Source organism: Cololabis saira, chromosome 2 (genome assembly GCF_033807715.1).
Source record: "Cololabis saira isolate AMF1-May2022 chromosome 2, fColSai1.1, whole genome shotgun sequence".
NCBI classification, from domain to species: Eukaryota; Metazoa; Chordata; class Actinopteri; order Beloniformes; family Belonidae; genus Cololabis; species Cololabis saira.
Window position 1 is genome coordinate 35,702,159 of NC_084588.1, and position 16,384 is coordinate 35,718,542.

At 41.0% G+C, this 16,384-nt stretch overlaps 1 protein-coding gene across 1 annotated transcript in view; it reads right to left on the bottom strand.

Moving 5' to 3' along the window:
• LOC133463077 (CUB and sushi domain-containing protein 1-like) overlaps nt 1-16,384 on the bottom strand; it is a 604,241-nt gene that overhangs the window by 198,985 nt on the left and 388,872 nt on the right. The window contains exons 16-20 of the mRNA XM_061744534.1: nt 9,020-9,141; nt 8,741-8,813; nt 4,555-4,693; nt 3,025-3,212; nt 2,746-2,934 (exon numbers count right to left, since the gene is read on the bottom strand). Of these exons, the coding sequence (XP_061600518.1) occupies nt 2,746-2,934; nt 3,025-3,212; nt 4,555-4,693; nt 8,741-8,813; nt 9,020-9,141 (711 nt within the window). The remainder of the gene's footprint in view (nt 1-2,745; nt 2,935-3,024; nt 3,213-4,554; nt 4,694-8,740; nt 8,814-9,019; nt 9,142-16,384) is intronic.

Genomic DNA, 16,384 nt, shown 5'->3' on the forward strand with positions numbered 1-16,384 from the left:
GTGGGTGGTGTCATCAGACATGGTTTTGACTCCTTCACCTTAATTGGTGCAAATTAGCCCTGACATGAGTATGACATGAATCTGGCTTCATTTCACCACCTCAATCCCTGCGTCGCCAGTTCCTCGTGTCTTAAGTAAATTCTTACGGGAGGGTCAGGGTTACCGTAAAGATAAGCAGATTTTTCGGTTAGTTTTTTCTTTTTAGATCCGAGGATTTGCGTAGAAGGTGGCTTCCGCAACTTTCAGGCGCTTTTTCTGCGCAAGCAAGCTTTATAGATGAGGCCCCAGGCCTGAAGACATCTACATGGAAGTCATACAAGCGCTTCCACTGCAGCACGCCTGAACATACACAAGGGTGCGAGGGCCCGTTCATCGCTGCTTGCAGCTTTAATTTTATTATTATTATTTTATATTAAATACATATTTTATATTACAAATAATTTTGTGGGGACCCCCTGGCAAACCATCGAGGAGCCCAAGGCTGGGGGCCTCTTAAGACCTCACTTGTATTTTTTTGTTCAAAGATATAAAACAAAGTTGATGCTAATCGACCAGTTTGTTCTCCTTTTTTCCAAATGAGAATTGATAAAGAATCCAATCGTTAAAAAGAATCGAAAATGGAATCAGAATCGATAAAATCTTATCAATTCCCATCCCTAACCAGGAGCTCTGTCACTTCATAGCTTCTCGCGGCTACCAACGGACTTTTCCGCAGCGCCGAGACAAACTAAAACAAATTTTAAAGCATCGCCGGTTGAAGCTTCTCTCACTCTCATTTTTTAACTTAATATTGAACACAAGCCACAGACCCAGCATCACATATATATCATCTCCTCCAGGTTCTACATCTTTAGTGTTGTTTAGATCACACAATCAAATACGTCACTGCAGCTTCACTCCAACCCGCCTACTTCTGCTCCAGGTGCTGAATTGTTATGGAAAAGAAACAAGGCCAAGTTGAGTCGAGCCGAGCTGAGATGAGTAGAGCCGAGTAGGTACTAGTGGAAAAGTGCCATAAGAGATGGAACAAGAAACCTTGCAGTGGAGAGGACATTGTGCTAAAAGGTGAAAGGGTCACCTTTAATCCTCAAAAGAATGGAATTATCCTTTCTATAATTGAAAATGTGTGTATGGGACAGTCTCCTTAAAAGGAGGCAGGTCACACCATATATGGATTTTGTTCTTTGTGTAGTAATAGTTTGTATAGATATTCACTTGAGGTCAACAGATGTGTTGTTTTTTTTTTCCTTGAGCTATTCCTTCAAGGATAACGTTTACTAAACTGGGCAACCAATTAATCAGTCTACTTCTACGACTATAACTGTATATTCTCTTTGTATCTTGAAAATTATATAAAGATGTCATATCATTTACACATCTACAAAAGTTTTTTGTCCTGGCAATAAAACACCTTTTACAACAAACATCCATATGTATCATGTTAACTGAGACTTAAAACTGACTAGAAACACGAAACTGGGCGACTGCAGGTTCTTGTTTGACTGAGTGAACTGAACCACAAACATCTTCCACCCGGTGTCAATAGATGCCTAAACAGCTACTGAACAGATAATTAAAGGATGCGTGAGAGGAAACTGAAGTACAATGACTGCAGTGGTAGCAAGAGACTGCTGTCTTTTTCAACTTCACACCATTTCTCCATTGATTGTGCAATTTCATCTTATTCAGTCTTGCTATATTAACTAATTTAATACATACTGTACACCCTACATAAATTAATTAGATAAAAATGTCAGAGGCATCATACTACCACAACAATAAGTTCTCATTATCCTCAGATACAGTGTATAAAAGCTTTAAGTTTTCATTTTCATTATATATATATATATATATATATATATATATATATATATATATATATATATATATATATATATATATATATCTTTTAGAACAGTGGTACTTTTCTTGTCACTCTCAGGGTGGGATGGGGTGAATTGGGGGGGGGATTTCAGAGGTTGTCAAAATTAAATTGGCACATGCACAACATCACGAGACATTTACTGGTTTATGCAAAGTCTGAGTGAGGATGAAACGCATCAAATGCTGCTGTTACAAATAAAGCTGCATTGGTTGTCCCATGGAAAAGTGCTTCCATGCATTATAGAAGGGCACAATCTGCAATTCTGCACAAATAGCTGATTGTTATGTTTTTGATTAAATCACATTGCATCACTTCATGAACACATTCACTAACTACAATGAGAGCAACAAAGAGATGCAAAGTCCTGAATCAAACATTGCACAGTGCAAAGATGCTCTTCATGTGCAAATTGGAGCGCAGAGTTGGAAAAACATCAAAAAAGCCTACATTTCCACAGCAGATGACACAACCTGTTTTAGGATGATCACAAAAAGTTTTGGATTATCAAAAGGACTGTTCCAGCGAGGCAGGAAAAAACACACAGTTTGAGGTTATTCCTTCATTAGGCACCACATACCCGCTGGAAAACAGCTTCAGCAACTTGTAACAATGAAAACAGACACAGGCTGTGACAAACATTTTACCTAAAGTCTTCTTCCTGGTCCGACTTATACAAGCTCAAGCTACTTATTAGCGTTGTAAGAACATTCTGCCTGGAAAAGGGCAGCATTATAGAAAATTACCATTGTTCTAGATTTCCAGATTTACTACAGTTGCTGTATTTAGATAATATAAAACATCCCGTGACACGTTCTACAGCACGTCAGTTCAAAAAGCTGCAAGGAAAGATAGAGTCTCACCATCACAGCTGGGAAGAGCATGACTCCACTGATGATTCTGTTCACAAACTGTTGGCTCCTCATCACTAAGTGTGTATCCAGGTTCACATGTGAAAGAGACCCTAGAGCCAATGGAAAAGCTGTTTCCATGGCGACGACCGTTGACTGGGATACCAGGATCAAGACAGGAGTCTGACTCCATTTTCACACCTGAAAATCACATCAGACAAACAAAAGTAAACAAGAGTCAAGAGGCTGAGTTTTTATCTGTCTGTAGCAAACATTTTTATCCAGTCTTACTTTCATATCTGATACTGAAGCCTGTGGCAGAGCGGCTGTTGTCTGTTGTGAACAACAGGAACAGGAAGTTGGATGTGGAAATCAGGAAATGAGGTGCCTGGGTACCGTGGTATTCGCCGATTAAGGGGGAGGAGGCAGAAGGGCCATCCCTGATCTCCAGCGTATCATAGTTGACCTCTGTTTGAAACCTGAACGAACGTTCACAAAGATTATTCTCATATGTATACGTATTTGAAGAAAAATGTAGCTAGCTAACAATATTTGTTGGCATCAGACAGAAAAAAATATATAACACTGAGAAAACTTCAGAAACACTAATCAAGACGGATTAATTAACTTCACCATGTGCCTTTTTTAATAACTGAACATCCAAAATAACAACATCTACACCCAGTCTAACTAATAAGCAGATTTGTTGTGCTAATCACCATCACCACTGTCTTCTCTGGCTGATCTCTAATCTCAATAATTAAGTTAATGGATGAAAAGTGTCTTCAAGTCCCTGAGAATTCATGATGATATTTTGCTACTCATACTGTTGCTGGTTAACAATCTCACCAGCAAGCAATTTCTGATTTAAACATTTAACTACATGGTTAAACAGAAAAAGCAATAGTTGGGGATTATTGACACAGATTGCAACAACCTACTCTCTGAAGCTCTTCAGCTGATGCTCTGCATAAGATATTTAGATGCAGTTCAACACCATTGCAAATAAAACTGCTCTTAGGTGATGAGGATAGCTTTTACATATATACTATCATAGTGTCAGGTTGGAGTATATTTGTGTGACGCATATTTCCAGACAAATAATGCAAACATTAATTAACTCCTTCAGTAGTAGGTCAACATTGTTATTTATACATCACTTCTAAAGATAACCTGATTTAAAGGGGACCTATTATGAAAAACACGTTTTCTCTTGCTTTAACATACATAAAGTGGTCTCCCCTCAGCCTTCCAACTCAGAGGAGGAAAATAACCAAATTCTGCAGTGTCTGTACAGCCGCCCGGATGAGTCGTCCAGTGTGATGTGGCTTCTACGAGCCGTTCAGATTCTGCTCCCTTTCGTTACGTAACGAAAATGCGATTTACATAGGTCGGCCTGCGATGCGTGAAACCACGCCCACAACTAACTCCGCCGGCCGGAGCTTCAGCCATTTTTTTCGTAGCGGTGTATCGCGTCATTCAGGCAGTCAATCAGCACAGAGCCTGATTATCATAGCCTCCCCGCCCACTCAGAATCCCGCATAGATAATGAGGTTAGAGACTGGGAAGCTGCAGACATGGCTAGAGAGGCTGAATTTCTAATTTATTTAGCAAAAACAATCAAAAGCTTGTTTTTAAGACATTCAAGGCCTGTTTAAAATAGGTATTAGATGCCATAATAGGTCCCCTTTAAAGTTTAAATAATGAACGTATGTGCTACTCAACCAGAGCATATAAATATTTCCAAACTCGTAGCAATCACATTACCCAAAATAAATCTGACCAGCCACGATTCCGCAAGTGTAAAACTAATTGATTTACTTGTCAAAATGTATCTTCACAGCCTGCTCTGTTTGTGCTTCAATCACCCACTGGCAGTTCAGAGAGTCTTTATAAAAGGAGGGCCATCCAGGAGACAGCACAACACCCGTTGAAGCCGTGAGATGGCCTCCGCAGGGAGCTGGGAGGGGATGAACACACACACACACACACACACACACACACACACACACACACACACACACACACACACACACACACACACACAGACACACACACACACACACACACACACACACACACACACACACACACACACACACACACACACACACACACACACACACACACACACACACACAATGAGCGTAATCGGGAAGGAAATTAATCATTTTTGTCTTATAACTGTGATACGGCAGGAGCACAAGGCTCATATTTCATTAAGTTTGCAGATTCATCATCTGCTCAATTTATTTCAGCACTGTGATACTTTCTGTATTTCTTCAGTTCAGACAAAAAAACATTTACAGAAACAAAAGTGTACCAGTCCCATGCTACAGTTAACACATTTTAGCTGCTGTTTGAAAAAGCCTTAAATAATTACAGCTTATTAATTTACATGGTAAAATAAAGTGCATTTACAGTGGGGAGAACAAGTATTGGATACACTGCCGATTTTGCAGGTTTTCCCACTTGAAAAGCATGTAGAAGTCTGTCATTTTTATCATAGGTACTCAACTGTGAGTGACGGAATCTAAAAAAAAATCCAGAAAATCACATTGTATGATTTTTAAGTAATTAATTTGCATTTTATTGCATGACATAAGTATTTGATACATCAGAAAAACAGAACTTAATCTGGTACAGAAACCTTTGTTTTCAATTACAGAGATCAGACGTTTCCTGTAGTTCTTGACCAGGTTTGCACACACTGCAGCAGGGATTTTGGCCCACTCCTCCATACAGATCTTCTCCAGATCCTTCAGGTTTCGGGGCTGTCGCTGGGCAATACGGACTTTCAGCTCCCTCCAAAGATTTTCTATTGGGTTCAGGTCTGGAGACTGGCTAGGCCACTCCAGGACCTTGAAATGCTTCTTACGGAGCCACTCCTTAGTTGCCCTGGCTGTGTGTTTCGGGTCGTTGTCATGCTGGAAGACCCAGCCACGACCCATCTTCAATGCTCTTACTGAGGGAAGGAGGTTGTTGGCCAAGATCTCGCGATACATGGCCCCATCCATCCTCCCCTCAATACGGTGCAGTCGTCCTGTCCCCTTTGCAGAAAAGCATCCCCAAAGAATGATGTTTCCACCTCCATGCTTCACGGTTGGGATGGTGTTCTTGGGGTTGTACTCATCCTTCTTCTTCCTCCAAACACGGCGAATGGAGTTTAGACCAAAAAGCTCTATTTTAGGCCCAATCCCAATTCAACTTCACACTTTTAGGGCACTTGAAATCTAGGGCACTTGGCCCAGGTGCCTGTCCCAATTCTCCCCCTACCCCTCGTTTCCATCCCTACCCTGATCAGGAAGCAGAGAGCAAAAAGCTTTTTTAATTTCAGCTGTAGCGCTATTATGACACTTTATTAAGTTTTAATATTTTTTCAGGTATAAAGGTAACCTTTAAGATCCGCAACCGGGGCTCAGTTTATCCAAATAACGTCTGTTGAGAAATTTGCTCCGAAATTTCAAGATTTCTGTCTGCCGGCTCCGGAGCTTGGGTCCGCGTTAAATCGACGCAGAGCCTACGGCGTAGGGTACGGCGTACGGCGCCGCGTACATCGACGCAGAGCTTACGGCGTAGGTTACGTAACCTACGCCGTAGGCTCTGCTTTGGTGTAACCATGTAAACCATAAATCCCTTTATTTTGGCGTGATCTTCGGCAACTTCATCTGAAAGTGTGTAAATTACCCAGATGACAGCTGGATTACTTTGTGGTTTCTGAAAACTATTATATCAGAAACATCCAAAACAAATCTGACGGGTCACAGGATTATTTATCTCTATTTCTCTGAGACGAGTCTGCCTGTTTGCCTTCGGTCGGCGAGTCAAATCGACGCAGAGCCTACGGCGTAGCTTACGTAGCCTACGGCGTAACCTAACAGCCTTTACTCCGGCGCGATCTTAGCGAACAACGGACAAAAAAGGGATTATGTACATTCACTGAGTGAATAATATGAAAGTAAAATATTGGTTTGCAACTAGAAATGTAATCAAAACGCATTTTTATGCAGAAACTAACTCAAAATATTGATTTTATTCACAAAAAAATAAGAAATGTCCGCCATGTTTTTTTTTTTTGATTCAGTCCGCAAATGACGAAGAAAAGCATTCTGGGAAATTTTCATACCCCCTCGCTCGCCAAGTGAGCATCTGAAATCCCTCGAACCGTAGGGGCTATTCTCAGCCCCTAGCCCTCGTTATGCCCCCTCCCCCTTGGTGAAAAAAGGAATTGGGACACCATTACCTTCACGGGAACGCGCAAAAGTTAGGGTTAGTGAAGAAAACGAGGGCGAGGGGTTCAATTGGGACGCAGCCTTAGTCTCATCAGACCACATGACCTTCTCCCATTCCTCCTCTGGATCATCCAGATGGTCATTGGCAAACTTCAGACGGGCCTTGACATGCACTGGCTTGAGCAGGGGGACCTTGCGTGCGCTGCAGGATTTTAATCCATGGCGGCGTAGTGTGTTACTAATGGTTTTCTTTGAGACTGTGGTCCCAGCTCTCTTCAGGTCATTGACCAGGTCCTGCCGTGTAGTTCTGAGCTGATCCCTCACCTTCCTCATGATCATTGATGGCCCACGAGGTGAGATTTTGCATGGAGCCCCAGACCGAGGGAGATTGACCGTCATCTTGAACTTCTTCCATTTTCTAATAATTGTGCCAACAGTTGTTGCCTTCTCACCGAGCTGCTTGCCTATTGTCCTGTAGCCCATCCCAGCCTTGTGCAGGTCTACAATTTTATCCCTGATGTCCTTACACAGCTCTCTGGTCTTGGCCATTGTGGAGAGGTTGGAGTTTGTTTGATTGAGTGTGTGGACAGGTGTATTTTATACAGGTAACGAGTTCAAACAGGTGCAGTTAATACAGGTAATGAGTGGAGAACAGGAGGGCTTCTTAAAGAAGAACTAACAGGTCTGTGAGAGCCGGAAGTCTTACTGGTTGACAGGTGATCAAATACTTATGTCATGCAATAAAATGCAAATTAATTACTTTAAATCATACAATGTGATTTTCTGGATTTTTTTTTTAGATTCTCACAGTTGAAGAGTACCTATGATAAAAATTACAGACTTCTACATGCTTTGCAAGTGGGAAAACCTGCAAAATCGGCAGTGTATCAAATACTTGTTCTCCACACTGTATGCATCAAATGATGCAAACAAATGCTCAAGAAAAAACAAGCCCCAATTTACATTGTATCCATTGTTTATTCTGCAATGCATCACTCTGAACACCCTTCTCAGGCACCTTTGCCAATTGTATTTGCTAATATACATCCAGATTTTTAGCAAACTGTAGTGGCATTTCTGCACAGCATTTACATGAGGAAAGGATCACCACAGAAATAAACAAAAAATAAAACATAATTATCTTTCCCTGTCCTTGGGACGGATCATTTTTACTCATGCTAAATTCATAATAAGGTGAACACCTTATCCAACTGGAATTTTCCTCATCCATCCAATTCATTAACAACAGGCAACATTTGATAATGTCATTGAGGCAATACAATCAAGATACAGGATGGGAAGAATGTAAAAATAGCTCTCCGGCCGGAGAATGCCAGTCACCTTCAAACACTGTTGAAATAACAGGACATTGACAATCCTTTTATTATTGCTCTCACATATTAGCTCATCTGCACGCCATGGATACATATCTGTATTTAAGTGGCTGAGTATAATGAATATGTCTCCCTGAATATATTTCAACACAACTTGTGCCATTTTCATATAAGACTATTGTTAAGAGAGAAAGATGTGTGCAGATGTAGCCGCCGAACTTTGCACAGAAATAAGTATGCAGAGGATAAAAGCCAAAAGCGATTGGAAAAACAAATTCATACTATTGCTAAGGTGCACAGATGCACTTCAGCTGCACAGTAACAGCCATATAGTTGAATGTGTTGTCATCTTATCGTCTGGCAAGTAGAGAAATTTGAATTTTTTCCCACTGGTCATATATAGGGTCAAGAACTTGTCTGTGTGTGTCTGGTTATGCTTACCTTCACAGCGAGGTACAGCTGCAGACCAGACAACATTTCCATCTTGAATAATGCAAGTGACTTGATCTGAGCCCTTGAATACAACAATAATATATCATGTAAAGGTTTTTAACTTGTACTGTATTATAAAAGCATGTCATACATTTCTTCATACAGGACCATGAATAGCACTGATGAGCGTCCTGGAATAAGTGTTTAAATGGTTAAAAATATTCGATTATAACAATAATGAAAGATCATAAGATGATAGAATCAGGTAGGAATATTTCTAAATATTACCTGTGTCCTAATGAACCCTTGATCACACCGAAAAGCCACCGAGCCGCCGAGCTGAAACTGGTCCCCATACCTTTGACCGTTGACAGGGACCCCTGGGTCATGACATTCGTTCTGACCAAACGCTAGAGAGAGAAAACAAGGTGAGAAAGGCTCGAATCAAATAAAACTGAATAACTGCATCGAGGAATGACAAATTAATTTGGTAACGATATAGACATACAGTATGCAATAGACACAGACACCTGACAATCTGCACTGAAGCAGAGGAGAAACTTGTTTTCACTTTTTTCAGCACTTAAAAATTGGTTTTCAGGTGGTGGAAATCTTTTTCTGTATCAACATCAGTGAATGTGACATCTCCACTAATATGGAAATATGAGGATGAAATTATCTTTATGTGAATTCAACCCTGTCATGTTTGGCTTATATTATTCCCATTCAAGTTATTAACCTGATCCCACCTAGAGCGCACCCCAGTGATTGGACATGTCTCAGGCTGAGTAGCTCCTGATGGAGAGGAAATGTAAGCAGAGAGAAAAAGAGAGGTGCACAGGGGAAGAAAAGGAGGCACAGAGATGGGACAAGGTGATCGTGCAAATGTAAAGAATGCCGATATATTTCTCATACAGTTGACGAATGGAAACAGAATACACCCATGAAAGAAGAATTAAACTGTGAAATATTCAATTACGTTTTTATTTCTAGAAGAAATCACAGTTAAAAGGTAGGAAGATAAAACGTTCTCCGTCTACCTTTTAGATGTTAAGTTACTGTAGTTGTTTTTTTTTGAGAAAGTGAAAGAAAAAGTGGTGTTTTAATGAAGGGAAAACAAAAGAAAGTAAGAGTTGAGTATATCCAAGATGGCAGAAACAAGACCTGCTGCAGCTTAAAGATGGAAAAAAAAGAAATTGAAAAAGAGACTACCATGAAACCAGCAGCAATAAAACATACAGTCCTCGTGTCTTAGAAGGAGTGAGTTTTGGAGCCACTTTGCACCAATAATTACATACTCAGTCCATGGAAATCTCATAAAGAACCAAATACATAACTATTTTACTACTTTTTAAACTTCTTGATTAAGAAACCGAGGACTTTCAAGAAACCAAGAATGTCTTTTAGACAGCTGTTGTAGGTCAATGGAAAAAAAATGACGATGACCTGGCAGACAGTTTGTAGTAATGACTTCATTATTTACTAAAAGCTTAACTTTATCAGAGTTATTACATCATTAATTTAATTCATCAAAAAAAAAATATTTAAAGCAAAATACTATTATTAGTAATAATAACATTACACATATCAAAATCTTTATAGCTCAAATTACTGAAATAGGAGATGCCGGATTTACATTAAGTTCCAGTGAGAGAGTTCTCTGATGTTCAAACTGAAAACCAAAAAATAGTTCTACATGGATGTTTTACCATCTTTCCTTGTGTATGTAGGTAGTTGGGGATGTACAACCACTGACAATGAAACACATTTGGTACTTTCATTTGCCAAATGTCACCCGTAAAAGGAAGAACGGGAGACGAGGTCATTCGGGAGGCAGTGCGTGAAATGGTGCAAAGCCATGTGGTAATCACAGAAAATGAATCAGAATCAGTCATGCAAAACTCGTTCAGCTTAGCACAGGTAAATACACAGGCTGCAGAAGACAGGCTCAAAGACTGACAAGGGGACAGGCTTAACAAGGCAAAGCTTGAGTAGAACACGCCGCCAGATGATCAGTCGAGCTGAACGAATACAGCCCAGGCGATGGTAACGTTATGGCCAGTCATCTAACTGCTATTCTGCTGTCCCTAGTGTGACATAAAAAGCATTTACCTATGCCAATTATTCAGTTTCTGTATTTAAAGCAGCTTTTGTTGAGTTTGGCGGCTCCTTTGGACAAAAGCGGTAGTGCTTTACCAGAAAGAACACTACATTTCCCATGAGCACCAGCGCGTACTGCAAGAAAACTCCTGTACCCGTCGCGTGCATTTGTTTTGATATTGAATGAGAGAAGACGGGACGGACTTTCAAAACTACTTTTCTGTTTTCAGCGGTCGTTTGCAGGATGGATAGCGAAGTATGTATCTATTTTTGGCTAAACAATATAATATGACGAAGTTGAAAATCACTAATTTCAACTTGGTTTTATTAGGCCGCGTTCAGACTGCCAGCCAATATCCGATTTTTAGCCCATCCAGATTGAAACTGGATGACTCTTTTGAAGTCTGAACAGTCCCAAACCGCATGAGATCCGATTTTTGCAAACCAGATCGAAACCACCTCCGGGAGGTAGTTTCATATCGCATTTGGGCAGATGCGTCTCAGTCTGAACAGCTCCAAACACTCAGATCGGATATGACTGTCCCAGACCCATGCTCCAAACCACCCGCCCATTTCCAGTTGTGGAGCTACTCATCCTTTCACAGAGAGCATGTACAATCTCTGATGTCACGTCAAAAACTATTATTTGTAGTTTAAGTGTTGCAAATTCACATTACAAATCATGTTTTAATAGCAGAAAAAAAGACCGCATTTCCACGTACGGTGCGGGTCGCCGCGTACCCTACGCCGTAGGCTCTGCGTTGGTGTAACGCGGAACCATAAATCAGCCTTCAGTCGCGCTGAGAGCCTGAACCTGCAGCCCGTCAGCTCATCAGGAGGACAGGTTAAAGAGCGGGGCTGCCAGTTGTTCATTGCTGGTTTGTTTTGTTAACTCTGAGCTTTGTTGGTTGGTTTGTTAGTTTGCTGGTGGTTTTGTTCTGAACACTTTTCTCTGTTTCTCATTTTGCTGGGACGCCGGGTCCCTCCTCCGAGACACAACTTTTGCGGTATGCGTTCATTGTTATGTCTAAAAATGATGCGCAGTGCCGACCCAATCAGAAACGGTACAGATATTTTGGGATTTTTTTATATATATAAAAAAAATACATGACTTCACACAATACACGCGCTGGGTGACGCCTCCGCTCCGACGTCGTTGCTACGGCAACCCGTCAGATCAGTCAATGATGTGGCTTAGACCCCGTCCACACGTAGCCGGATATCTGCGGATATCTGCTAAACCGGAGATATTTTCCTCCGTTTTGACCTGTCATCCACACGAAAACGCAAATAAACGAAGGTTTAAAAAAACTCCGGGCAAAGTGAAGATTTTTGAAAACTCTGTTTATGTAGATGCGTGTGGACACACATAACCGGAGATTTGCGTTTTCGAACGTCACATTATGCGCCAAAACAACAACAAATCTGCTCTGACGTGCACCTTTTGTTTACTACAGATGATCCAGCATCTGTTCTCCAAGCTATTTATTAAATAAATGGTCTCTGCTCTTGACCACCACTTACTGCGTTACACCGACACAGAGGCTCCGCCGTACCCTACACCGTAGGGTACGCGGCGACGCGCACCCTAGGTGTAGGGCCAGCGGCTCCGCAGAGCCCGCAGAGCCGCGGAGCCCGCAGAGACGCAGAGCCCGCAGAGCCGCGGGGCCGCGGAGGTGCAGCTTCCCCGGGAGCTGCAGATGATCTACAGGTTAGAATGCTTATGAAGTGGTCGAAAACGCAGATCTTCGGTTACGTGTGGATGCAAATTTTTTTATAAACGGAGGAGGGAAATATTCGTTTTTAAAAATACCCGGCTACGTGTGGACGGGGTCCTAGTCTGAACAGAGCCAGATCCGATTTGGACACTTACTAAAAACAGTGTGGACAGTCAGCCCTGAAAATCGGATATGAGAAGGAATCAGATATGAATCAGATTTGCCTGCAGTCTGAACGCAGCCTTAGTGAAGTCACCCCCGCCCCCCTGTCCTGTTTCAGCGAGATAATGCGCTCTGGTTTTGTTCTACTGCACCTTTTTCCTGTCACGTTTTTTAGAGGGACTTCGTCATAAATTAGTAGTCCAACATACTTACTAACAAAATAAAAAAAATACTTTATAACCTGTGAATAACTGAATGTTTTGCAGATCAGCCCTGCAGAATTTTACAGTTCTCAGGAAAAATAGTAGAAATGTTCTATACATTTTCTTTGCATTGCATTCTTTCCTCTAGTGCTGTAATTCTATTCAATTGTATTATTATTTGATAAAGCTTCCTCATTGCCAATTACACAATTTTATGATCACTATTATTATTCTGTGTCTGTTGTTTATATTGTCAGTAATTTTAGAATTACCAAAACCCAAGACGAATGTGAAAACATTCTAATTTTGATTCTTATTGAACATAGAACTCTACATTTACATTAGTATCATAACAATTCTGTCTCTTGTTTTATCCCCATAAATCCCCATCGGTCGGACATCCCTCCTCATCTTTCAGCTCACGCCAGCGAGTGAACGCCGGGCCAATGTTTATTCTTGTCCGGGCATTTAGCTTGTTATTCTCCCGCTTTCTTTTTTTCGCCTTCTCCGTTAAAACTTTTATTTTCTTAGGATTTTTTGCTGCTTCGGCCATGATAACAACTCCGTGTTTAGCTTACCACCAGCTTCTCCTGAGCTCTGCGCTCCACGTCCCGCCTGCTTTCGTCTCGACTGCGAATCAGGAAGGAGGGGGAAGTGACGTATGCCGTAAAGCAGTCAAAGCCGTAAACATTTGTAGTTTTTTAGTGTGGCAGGGTTCCTACCATGCTTCTCAAAGTTACATAGTGCCAGTGAAGGCGATGCAGACCCCTCAGACCATGACAGAGGTGTCATTAAACCTGTTGTAAGTTGATGTACCATCACAATGACTCTGGAAATATAATATTAAGGTGGAAAAGTTACATAGTGCTGCTTTAATATAGAATTTTAAATGCAAAAAAAACCAACAAATGTTTTAGCTGGTCTCAGTGTCCAACACAACACTTGATCTACTGCCCGCCTCCCAGGGCAGTAGATGCCAGTAGATCAATTTTTTATAGGTCCAGCTCTTGGTATATACTGGCCTGGAGGAAAAAGGAGACAGAAAAACATCTTCCCATAAAAGTTTTAAACTATCATTTCAAGTAATATATATAGTGGTCTTTCCACAAAGTTACAAAGTCTCCAGACCATTGGGAACATATTTGGTTGTACATGTCCAAAGATCTATTTAACTATGTATTTGGTGGTTGAACATATAGGCCACTTAAATGTGGACGTCCAGTGTCTATTTTGTTAATATTTGATGATCTCTAAAATAGGCCTGTGCTTGAAGAATATCACCAAATTTAACTAACACATACAATCTTATGGATTTACACTTTAAAAAATAGTTTTTTTTAACAGTCGATCTTAGCCAAACACCAACACAGGCGTGTTCTTTTTGAAAGGAGAAGAGGGTTCTCCCTTGACTTACCTGTTAAAATCTCAGTGTGTTATGATGTATCGCATTAGTTTGGTTGAACAAGTAACTTAATAGTTTAATACACTATTGTATAATTCTGCTGCCAGAGTGCTGACAAACACAATATCACTTCAGACGCGTTTGCTGATTTCAACTAAAATATAGTTGAACTGTTTTGCTGAGTGGCTCAATATTAATAAAGCAAATAGAAGGTATTTCTCAGATTTGAGCACAGTTGGAAGATTCCCGGTTTGATTCCCAGCTGTGTGAGGTTTTCCTGTTCTCCCCATGCTCGCGGGGTTGCATCAGGAAGGACATCTGGTGTAACGCACACTGCTAAATCTGTGTGCGAGCTGTGAAGCTCAGCTGTGGCAACCTCTCCGTCATAAGATGGATGTAGCTGAAATGTGAACACGCACGTTTGCCAACATCCAGCTCCGTCACGATAACAACAGGTTATGAGGTCCGTTTCCCTTCACATTTGCTTCCACTTCCTTTTTTCCTTCCCCTGTGTGTGTGTGTGTGTGTGTGTGTGTGTGTGTGTGTGTGTGTGTGTGTGTGTGTGTGTGTGTGTGTGTGTGTTCTTGTTGGCGTGGTAGTCTGGCTCCCTAGCGACCACCATGTACATGCACAGCTGCAGTCCTTCATCTCATCACCATGCAGTGCATCCTCTCCAGCCTTCCCTCCACCTACTGCCAAGTTGTTGTTTTTCACTGTTTGGGTTTTGATCCTTGAGGTTTTTTTTTATTTTCTCTGTATTTCTGCCAGTTTGTTCACCATGCACTCTGTGCATCAGGTACTCTGCCACCGCCACTTCTTCCTCGCCAGTTGCCCTGCCTGTCTGCCTGTTCCCTGCTTGTCTGCTCATCACTCAATCCTGTCTTGGAGCGTCTGTCGGTTCCATTCACCATCATTTATCTGCAGCTGCTCTTGTGTTCTTTTATTACACAAAGTTATTCCCACTATTTGTCAAAATGCCTCATGGTGCTGCTAATGTAATGGACACAACCTTATTGCCTCCATGCAGAAATGTGATGTGGAGAAAACAATATATCAAGAGCATGAGGTTGTTAGTGGTTCTAAGGTCAAGCGGAGATAACACAATCTCCCTTTTTCACAAAGCACCCTGTGGTTTACAAAACACTAGATTTTAAAGAGCTAATCTAGTTTTTTTATCTATCTGATTAAATTCATGGTGAGTCCAAATTTTGCATGTAAAGCTTGTCGTTTTCTAAACTGAGACTGCTTATGTCAACTGCCGTTATTTTTAGATTGATTACATTTCTACAATCAAAACTCACTTGTATCTGCTCTAAAGGTATCAAACCTAAGTGTCATGCTGATGTGCAACAAACTGGGCACAAATGGATTCAAAAATTATGCTTCAGTTTCCAGGTGATATTTTTAGTTATATTACTTACAGACACCAAGTTAATTTATTTAACACTGTTGCAACACAGCAAGAGGGAGAAAGCGTGACTGTTAAGGCAGACCTTTAAATACCATTAAATTAACGATTGCCAAATTACAGACCCATTTGTACTAAACATGATAAGAAGCGCTAGCCTCTCATTTATTCTGACACTGATCGCCCGTCTCTTCATCCCAAACTCTGGATTCAAACTGCTCACAGAGCTGCAGAGCGGAGCAGTTTGGATCAGGAGCTTTTTCTCAATTCTTTGAATTCTCAAATAAATGCTCTCACGTATTGTGTATGATTCAATACATTTTGGTGTTTTTATTATTTATCTAACTTATCACAGCATGCGGCACGCTAAAAGCGCACTGCTGTGATAACAAACTCAACACGTTTTAAAGGATTACCGGTAATCACGCTAGGGGGCCTAGCAGGTCGTTAGCCATGCTCACTTTAGCCTTTTTGACACATTATGATAGACCAAATAAACACTGAATTACTGGGTCCCACCCTCAGTATGAAAAGCACATTAGAATTCCTGTGATATTCAAACTTATCTTGAAACTGATATCTAAAAACAGAAACATGGAGGAGCTTTTTTGTGAACACAGCATGGAATGAATGACTTACATGCAGTAAACATGGAGAAAC